This window comes from Anomaloglossus baeobatrachus, chromosome 3, assembly GCF_048569485.1.
Source record: "Anomaloglossus baeobatrachus isolate aAnoBae1 chromosome 3, aAnoBae1.hap1, whole genome shotgun sequence".
Lineage (NCBI taxonomy): Eukaryota > Metazoa > Chordata > Amphibia > Anura > Aromobatidae > Anomaloglossus > Anomaloglossus baeobatrachus.
Window position 1 is genome coordinate 347,583,727 of NC_134355.1, and position 11,057 is coordinate 347,594,783.

The 11,057-nt window shown below is 38.5% G+C and overlaps 1 protein-coding gene across 1 annotated transcript; it reads right to left on the reverse strand.

Moving 5' to 3' along the window:
* Positions 1 to 7,837: 7,837 nt before the first annotated feature.
* On the reverse strand, positions 7,838 to 10,722 carry POU3F2 (POU class 3 homeobox 2). Its single transcript, XM_075338389.1, has one exon. It carries the CDS (start codon positions 10,620 to 10,622, stop codon positions 9,474 to 9,476), a length of 1,149 nt encoding a protein of 382 aa, XP_075194504.1. The 5' UTR covers positions 10,623 to 10,722; the 3' UTR covers positions 7,838 to 9,473.
* Positions 10,723 to 11,057: the final 335 nt, after the last annotated feature.

Genomic DNA, 11,057 nt, shown 5'->3' on the forward strand with positions numbered 1-11,057 from the left:
ATCTAGTAAGAAAGAATCATTGTGATCTTCAACATTTTCTGTATACCTTATTTCTATCAACAAATTACACACACACACATATATACACACACATATATACACACACACACATATATACATACACACACACACACACATATATACACACACACATATATACATACACACACACACACACATATATACACACACATATATACACACACACACACACACACACATATATACACACACATATATACACACACACATATATACACACACATATACACACACACATATATACACACACACACACACACATATATACATACACACACACACACATATATACACACACATATACACACACATATATATATACACACACACACACATATACACACACATATACACACACACGTATACACACATATATCCACACACATATACACACGCATATATACACACACATATACACACACATACAGTATATATGCACACACATGTACACACACACACACATATATACACGCACATACACACACATACACATATAGTATATATACACACACACATATATACACACACACATATACACACATACACACACATACAGTATGTATACACACACACATATATACATGCACACACACATACACATACAGTATGTATACACACACACATATATACATGCACACACACATACACACACATACAGTATATATACACACATATACACACACACATATTTACACGCACACACACACATACAGTATATATACACACACATATACACACACACATATATACACACACACATACAGTATATATACACACACATATACACACACACATATATACACACACACATACAGTATATATACACATACATATACACACACACACACACATATATATACATACACACACACACATATACACACACACACACATATATATATACACACATACATACACACACACACATACACACACACACACCACACCACACACACACCACACCACACCACACACACCTGGGCCGATTATGACTCTAAACTTTAGTTAGAACATGGTGACTAGTATTTGAGACGTTTGCTATTAAGGTGCAATTCCTCAATGCTGTCTACAGAGGGCGCCAGAGTTCTATTTTTCAATACAAAAAGCGGCTAGTAGAGGAGGCGAAAACAGCTCAGCTTCTAAATACCATGGGAAAGAACATCAAAGCTAAAATAACAGCACTTGTATCACTGGTGTATTACAAAGCTTTCACACAACACACTCACACAAGTAAATGTTTGCTCAAAATAGCTGCTGGTGTATTCACAAGAAAGTGGAGACATTGCTTACTGGACTTTGGAAATTTAGGGCTGTAATCATAGACAGTGAAGAATAAGAAATCCTAAAGCTAATATTCAATTAATGATTTATAGTATATATATATATATATATATATATATATATATATATATATATATATATATATATATATATATATATATATATATACATATATATAACAACACTGAAAAGATGTACCCTAATTGCCAGAGCTCGATGTGAGTATGGACTATCAATAACCAATAAAGTGAATGGGGAAACAATAAATTTGTTGTATGTTGTCATTGATACTTGTATACTGTAATTTGCACATAATGAATAGCATACAGTAGACCTTGAAGGTTCTGCTCCCTGGTCTAGGCCTTCTGAGGCCCCTGTCCTCTCTGCTGAGGATCCTCAGCTTTCAGTACAGCTCTGTGGCCCTTTAATCCCAGGTAACTAACAACAATTGATCAATGGCGATTGTAAATTAAGTAGAAAGAAATAATCCCAGCTTCCACTCTGATGTTCCACTGCCCTGAACTTCCCCAAACTGTGTACAGAGAGAGAGCAGGGGATTGGAGCTTTAATTACAATTCCCTATCGAAAAGCAATGTCTGATTACCTGATCTTATCAATTAATAGTAACATTCATTTAAGGCTTGTGGGACACAATTACACAAAACCTAGGTGCACTGAGGGAAAAAAGCAATTTGGTTATCGGATGCGGATGCATAAGTGATTTCTATTTACCTGGAGATATTAGGAGGGGTATTGGGGATAGGGCGGTGTATGGAGGTCAGCAGAGGAAATGTGTTATAGCAGGGGACATGTGTATGCCACATATGCCATATATACAGTGCACTACCATGGGGTTAGTATAAGAGAAAAGCTTCAGTGCACAAAATAAACAGGACAATGACCATTTCATCTCTGCTACATCTATCTATCTATCTATCTATCTGTCTGTCTATCTATCTATCTATCTATTTATCTAGCTATCTATTATCTATCCATCTATCTATCCCTCTAGCTATCTATCTATTATCTATCCATCGATCTATCTAGCTATCTATATATTATCTATCTATTATCTATCTATTTATCTATGATCTATCTATCTATCTATCTATCTATCATCTATCTATCTTTTATCTATCTATCTATCTATCTATGATCTATCTATCTTCTGTTTATCTTCTGTTTATCTATCTATCATCTATCTATATATTATGTATCTAGTATGTATTTAGCTAAGAATCTATTAGCTATGTGTCTATCTATTTTTTATCTATTTTCTACCTATTATCCAAAAAGCTATCTATCTATCTATCTATCCCTCTATCTATTATCTATCTATCTATCTATCTATCTATCCCTCTATCTATTATCTATCTATCTGTCTCTAAATCTATCCATCACTCTATTATCTATCTCTATATCTATCTCTACACCTATCTATTATCTATCTATCCCTCTATCTATTATCTATCTCTATATCTATCTCTATACCTATCTATCCATCCATCTATCCTATGTTTCACCTATCTGTCTGCCCCTGTTCTCCACACCTCTATATTCTCCCACTATGTGCAGGTATCTGTTACTTTTCTATGTCTGCATTCTGCAGGGCACTGGGTGTTCTTTTCATACAGAAAATGTAAAGCCAGTGGCTGTCGCCTTAAATCAAGTAGAAAACATTTCAATCCACTAATTACAGTAATTAGAATAATAAGACTGTGCTTCTATGGGGTAAGACAATGTGTACAAACAAGTTTATTTAATATATACTGTTAATCAGTGATGCGTGTGTGCTTGAATGTTTAGTGCTATCCAGTCGCCCCAGCCCGCCCAGACAATCAGATACAAATTAGCTTCTTAATGGATGTTGTGCACAACTCCTGCAAAGCACAGGCTGGGCTGGGGTGGGCTGGGGGCACCGAGCTGCTGGCCGTCTGGATTATATTCCCCATTGCTCCCAGAGAAGGGGGCTCACAGGGTGGGAGACATAATGCACACAGATACAACAAACAGGCACATCCCCATCGGTGGGAGTCCCACACTAGGCACCGCAGACTTGGCCTAGTAAAGGCCATTTGACCTTAGCAATTTATTATTTCTTGCTGGGCACATTGGTAATTAATATACAACTCGCACATCTGGCTCCACACTCAGCAGCAACACAGAGAAATAGCATCATAGTGCGACAGAGAATCAGAATATAGTCATGCGGTACATGAGGGGCAAATCTAGAAATGTATGTGTGTGTGTGTGGGTGTAAAGATATACATGTGTATATGTGTATATATGTGTGTAAAAATATATACATGTGTATATGTGTGTGTATGTATGTATGTGTGTAAATATATGAATGTGTATGTATATATGAATGTGAATGTATATATATATATATATGTGTGTGTGCATATATATGTATGTATGTGTGTATATATATATATATATATATATATATATATACACAGTATGTGTATATATATGCACTCAGACACACATATATATATGTATATATATATATATATATATACAGACACACATATAAGCACATATATATATAGAGAGAGAGAGAGAGAGAGTTACCCACACACATACACAGATACACCAACATACATAAATATATTTATATACATATACATCACACACTTATATAAAGACTGATATACATATATATATATATATATATATATATATATATATATATATATACACACCTGCATAAATATATATATTTATAGATATACACACTCAAAAATATTGATACATACACACTCTCTCACACACACACACACACACACACACACATACATATATACAGACACACATATATGAAGACACATAAATATATACATTTATAGATTTACACACACTTACATAAATATAGATATATATATATATACACACATATATACAGAAACACATATATGAAGACATAGGCACACACATAAATATATAAATTTATAGATATACACACACACATAAATATATACATTTATAGATATACACACACTTACATAAATATAGATATATACACACATATATACAGACACACATATATAAAGACAGACAGACACACACACACACACACACACACGCATAAATATATACATTTATAGATATACACACACACTTACATAAATATAGATATATACTCACACATATATTTATAGATACACACACACACACACACACACGCATAAATATATACATTTATAGATATACACACACACACTTACATAAATATAGATATATACTCACACATATATTTATAGATACACACACACACACACACACACGCATAAATATATACATTTATAGATATACACACACACACTTACATAAATATAGATATATACTCACACATATATTTATAGATACACACACACACACACACATCTCTTGTCCCATAGGCATTCATAGAGTTGGCTGGGGGATAACAATGCTGCCTGCACCGCTGAGGACATTACCATGAGTGATGTCTGGGATGATGCAGATCTGCTTCATAATAAATGAATGTCTATATTACACATTGCCAGGTCATTACACAACAGCAACAAATTCTCCATGTCCCCGTATTCATTATTAATCTATAGGACAGCGATCGCCCCGTGCAGAGCCCCGTCCACAGTGCTGGTCTGTCACTCACAACTTCTCATTCTGCCCACTGTGGAAATTACTGGAAAGTTTGGCTGATCTAATCTAGACTTCTGGGAAGCCTACAATAGTTGCATATTATTATCGTTATTATTAGCAGTAGTGGCCGGAGTAACATCAATAATTTAATTAATATTATTGTTTGTTTTTATTTATGACAATTATTTCAACAAAACTTTTAGTTCTAGGAAAAGGAGATATCGGGCGATAAATGTGTACTTAACCCAATAACGAATCTGATGTAAAGAATCTTTTACCAACTACAGTTCGAGTTATGTTTTTTTCTGTCTTTATCTCATACAAAAATGAATGTATGAACTAAATAAAAAAAATAGGTATATTTCATATATAGCAAACTTTAGACCAATGCATCTCCCATACACTGCAACTAAGTTGTACAATGTAATTTATTTATGACAATGTAATTAAAAGAAGCCGGATTCTGTTGGTTCTATAAATATTGCAGCTTTTCGGTATTATTAAAAACAACATCAATAAGAATACTAATATAATAATAATATAATTTACAAAGATTGTTTCCTATTTTCAGTAGCGCTATTTACATATCTACATTGAATCTACTGTTAGCATCTGTTACAATTACTAGATTTCTATCGAATTCTCCATTACTTTTTAAAGATTGTTTTGTGAGTACTTAAAGTAGCAAGAGACATCGATAGATAGATAAATAGATAAATGATAGATAAGTGATAGATAGAAAGAGATAGATGATTAATTGACAAATGGATAGATAGACACCTAATAGATAGATGAGATATAGATAACAGATAGATAGATAGATGGATAAAAAGAAAGATAATAAATAGATAGATAATAGATAGATAATAGATACATAGATTATAGATAGGTAAGATATAAATAGATGATGGACCGATAGATAATATATACATGGATATATAGATAGATGGATAGAAAAGTAGATCATAGATACATAGATTATAGATAGATAAGATATAGATAGAAAGAAGGATAGATAACAGATAGTTAATATATGCATGGATAGATAGATCGATAGAAAGGTAGATAATATATATATATATATATATATATATATATATATATATATATATATATATATATATATATATATATATATATATATATATATATATATATATATGGATTATAGAAAGATAGATAATAGATAATAAATGGATAGATAGATATATAGATAGATAGAAATAATAGATAAGTAGATGGGTGGATACACAGAAGGATAGATAACAGATATATAGAAATGATAATATATATTGAAGAAATAGATATTAGAGAAAAAAAAGATAAAAGAAAAAATCAGTAGATCGATGGATGGAATAAATGACATGAAAACAGATAATAGACGTATGTGGCAATACAAATACTTTATGTGCAATTTATTATTCTCCCCTTATATTTTACATAACGATTTCTCTTCACTTTTCTTTTGCCTCATTCCCATTGGAATTAGAACAATAAATAGCCACAAAGTCGGCTTTGGCTTGTGAAGAGTAAAGAAACATTGCCAGGAAGATTGGTGGCACAACACAAAGTCACCGCCAAGCCACAAGCGCCTGTTTACTAACAACATGCCCAGGGCACCAGCACTGATCACCATCTGTGACCATGGCCAGCAAACAGCCCAGAGCCGCCAGCCTAAGGCCTGTGCACGCGACAGCGCAACAATGTACAGTGCAACACAATGCGAGCCTGCCATAGAGTCCTACCAGAACAGATCCTACTGTATAGACCAGATTCTGCAATGGATCTCTATGCTGCACTAATAGATCCATCAGCAACGCCGATACCGACTGTATAAACATATGGAAATATGTACAGACATATGCATGTGTGTAAATGAGAATATATATATATATATATATATATATATATATATATATATATATATATATATATAATAATATACTACACACGCACATATATATAGTATATACAACATATATATATATATATATATATATATTCACATGACACCATATATATATATATTCACTAGACACCATATATATATATATATATATATATATATATATATATATACACATATTTACCATATATTTATACACTATACACACACACACACACACACAATGTGGTTACATGACCTACAGCCTGCCCTATACAATGAGCTCCAGGCTCCCATCAATCAGGGCCAGTGCTTGGGTGAGGGGCACCTAGTACTCCCTGCCTTGCTCTGGTCCAGGGCAGCCCCCTGCAGAGGGCACATGCAGCCTGTGGTCCCCGGGATGGTATTGACCCCAGCACTGAGATCCATCCTCAGCTTACACATGTTCCCCTCAGCATCTCTGCGGTCACCAAACACTTCTTCTTTCTGACACTTTTCCTCCCAGACTATTGATAAGATCATTTAGCTGAATCTGAAACGCGTGTAGTATTGACTGAAGCTAGGAAAGATGATCAAATATAATAACCCACAATGTAGATTCCAATCTTCCCTCGCATTCAATCTATTACACCAATCGCTCATGGTAGCATGTGATTAAAATAATAAAAACAACAATAATAATTCTATAGATATTAATCGGCCTATGGTATATACATTATATTTGTAGGGACAATGTCACAGTTCACACTGTGCAATGTTATCGCTATTTACTACTGTTTTTCTCCCCTAATATCCATTTTCGATCATTTCATTGTTAATTTCCCACTTTTCTGCGTTTAGATAAAACGCGTAAAACCAAAGATTTCTCATGATTTTGTGCAGAAAACGGAAAAGTATCCACCACATCTGAATATAAGAAATAATAAAATACTGAGGTTTTTTTTATGGAGGGTTATTAAGGATGTGTTTTGTAGGGTATATGACATAAGAAAAGAACTAGGATTCAATAGCTCTTCGGTATTTTTATGTAAATAATAAAATCTTCTTTTAACATAAATATAGAAGGAAATTTGCATTTTATTTCTCCCCACGAGCACATTCAAAATAGACCAGAAAGAGAGTTTGTAAAATGTACATTTTTATATAGATTCCATTCACTACTTCAGAAAACCGACAAGAAAATAAGAAGAAAAGGAACAAAAGTTTCCGGAATCTTTCTTGAAGAAATAAATATACATGAGGCAGAGGCCACTTTATGAAAAATATCTCCCTGGGCAGCATTAAAAAACATAGACAAAATGAAGGTTTAGACTATTTCTGCATTTATAAGACACATTTCAGCATATTTACAGAGTGGCCCACACTCGCAGCACCCCGGAGAGCAGGGTGCCCACTCTTCGGTTACACATGGAACACTTCAATGAAGTTTGTCATCAAAAATTAACCCTTTTGGAGCGGGATAAGCCTCACACAGGCCATGGGTACTGGTGGGCTAGTCAGCTGAGCCATTTTCCCTAGATGCTCCCTTCACTCTTGTCCTATGTCATTTCTCACTAATCTTGGGGGGGAATGAAGCCTCATTTCTGGCCACTAAAGCCTTTGTTAGGTTTACTTCCAAGATAATGTCCAAGAATTCAGCTTCTAGACAACGCACTGAATGGAGATTGAAATGGGGAGATCCTTTGTCCCACCAGACCCTTTCCCACAATAGATGAAAGCAAGACCCTTCTAAGACTCACATCTGCTGAAAATGCTAAGGAAAACCGGCAGAATCTGGGAAGAAGGGAAAAACAGCAAATAATACAATAAATACCACTAGGAAAAGTAATCACAACCTGTGCTCTGTTCTGCCAATGTGATCCCCAGCACCGATCGTCGGGTGCAATTATTCTGGGTACACTTAACCTTTTCCTCCTCAGGACCTCAGGCCTCTTTGGTAAAATGAAGCAATCAGAGGACACATTGATTTTCTCTTCCTATTCCTCCCATGTTCTGTGCCTGGACCCTGGAAATGAGGCTTCCTCCAGTATTTATGGGCTATTTCCATTATGTAGGAGCATATATATGACACTCTATGGAGCTGGCTAGGGAATTCCTGGATTATGTCATGGAAGCTACCTGCATTTTGGGGGGGATTCCCTTTGGAAAGGGGGGCGGGTAAAAAAGGAGAACACAAAATTGAAAACACAACTTTTATAACAAACGACCACAAACACATAAAGAACTTAAAACAAAGGAGAGCACTGTGTACCCTGGTGTCATTAACCCTACAAATGCTGCCTGGATATAGTGACCGCCCGCCAGTCTATTCATGGGGGGTTTGGAGGAATAAATCTTCATTGAATGGTTCATGTAAACTTCAATTTCCTTACAGTGCAAATTTAGAGTCGGACATAAAGTCAGTATTGTAAGTGAGGGCTCCACACTAGTCATCATTCTTGCTGTCACCATTGTTAGGATGGAGGCTTGGGTGGCTCCTTTATCTACATCAGCCCAGCCATGTATGTGGGGTATACTCACTCTACTCCATTGCCTGGGGGTCTCCTGTAACACATCACTACACCTGCCACCAAGGGTCTGACAGTCCAGGAGCTGCTTTGTTCTCAGTAGAAAAAGGCAAAGTTCTAAGTGTTGGGGCTCACTGCACAGGAGTCTGCACCCCAAGGTGCGGTGGTGTGTCTCTGCTGCCCCCATATACATCCTCTGCCCCCGGAAGAGTCCCTCCTGGTGGAGTCATCCTTTTCTCTTTCTGTCTCCTGTTACAAAACCAAACTCTGACCACCTCCTTCTCCAGCTGTAGACTGTCCGCCAGGGATGTGATCTCCTGGGCAGAGGGCTTGGGGCACTTTAGGAAGTGGCTTTCCAGAGCCCCCTTTACACTGACCTCAATGGAGGTCCTCTTTTTCCTTTTCCTGCCCTGAGCTGCTATCTTGTCTATACTGGTGGGGCTTCCAGAGGACGAGTCCGCCTCTTCCAGCCACTTGTTCAACAAAGGCTTGAGCTTGCACATGTTCTTAAAGCTGAGCTGCAGGGCCTCGAACCTGCAGATGGTGGTCTGGGAGAAGACATTGCCATACAGGGTGCCCAGGGCCAGCCCCACATCTGCTTGGGTAAATCCCAGTTTGATTCTCCTCTGCTTGAACTGCTTGGCAAACTGCTCCAGGTCATCAGAAGTTGGGGTATCCTCATCCGAATGGTCGTGGTGACTCTGGAGCTGGGAGTGCTGCTGTTGCTGCTGCTGGGACTGCTGCTGGTGGCCATGGTCGCCGTGGTGGTCCTCGTGGGCTTCCCGCAGCCCATGGTGGTGCATGCCTTGCCCGGAGCCGGGGTTGATCATGCCATTGACCGTGAAGGATGGCTGGGAGTAGAGGAGCCCCTGCCCGTTGGTGGAGGCCATGCTGGGCAGGTGGGCTGAGCTGGTGGTCCTCCATGCCCCTGCGCTGTGGTGGTTCCCGTGTGCTGGGTGCACCAGATGAGGAGCTCTGCTCTGGTGCTGTAAGGTGCCCGCACTGTGCAGCTCCTCCCTGCTGGGCTGCACTGTGGGCTTGATGTCCTGCTGGCCCAGGGGACTAGTGGACCAGGGTGCTCCATCCCCGTGAGACAGAGCCGTAATCCACTGGTGTGCGTGGCTCAGAGGGTGCCCATTGCTCTGCAATGTGTAATCGCTCTGCACCAGAGTCTGTGCATCCCTGTATCCCGCAGCCTGCTGCATGCCACCCGGCTCCGCATGGACGATGGAGGCGCTGGAGCTCAGCAGGTTGTAGTGGTTAGACGCTGTGGTCGCCATGACTCTCCCAGCCCGACTGATAGCCCTGCTTAGAGGAGCCGAGCATTTGACAGCTACTTCCCCTCGCCCCAGGCGCCCTCTCTCTCGTCCCTCTCCGGTGTGTCTCTGCCCCTCACTCCCCTGCAGCAGCCTGTGCACGCGTCCTCGGCTCCGCCTCCTCACGCTTCCTATTGGCTGCATCCCTTGTGATTTACGTGGATACCATTAGCAACCAGAGTCAGCCCTGAGCGCTGATTGGTGGAGAGCTGCAGCTGCCGTGCCCCTCTCCTTACCAACCTGCAGCTGCTGCATCCACATGGAGAGGAGCAGTGAGGAGGGAGCGGCGGAGCCCCAGCTGGAATGGACGCGTCCTATCCCAAGTGTTCTCTGTGTATGAGTGCCTGTACATAGCGGGGCACAGTGCCAGCCGGCCGGAGTGATCGGCAGCAGCCCCCG

What these genes read in the sequence shown, in the direction of transcription:
- POU3F2 (XM_075338389.1), bottom strand. Translation starts at nt 10,622, where the DNA reads ATGGCGACCACAGCGTCTAACCACTACAACCTGCTGAGCTCCAGCGCC.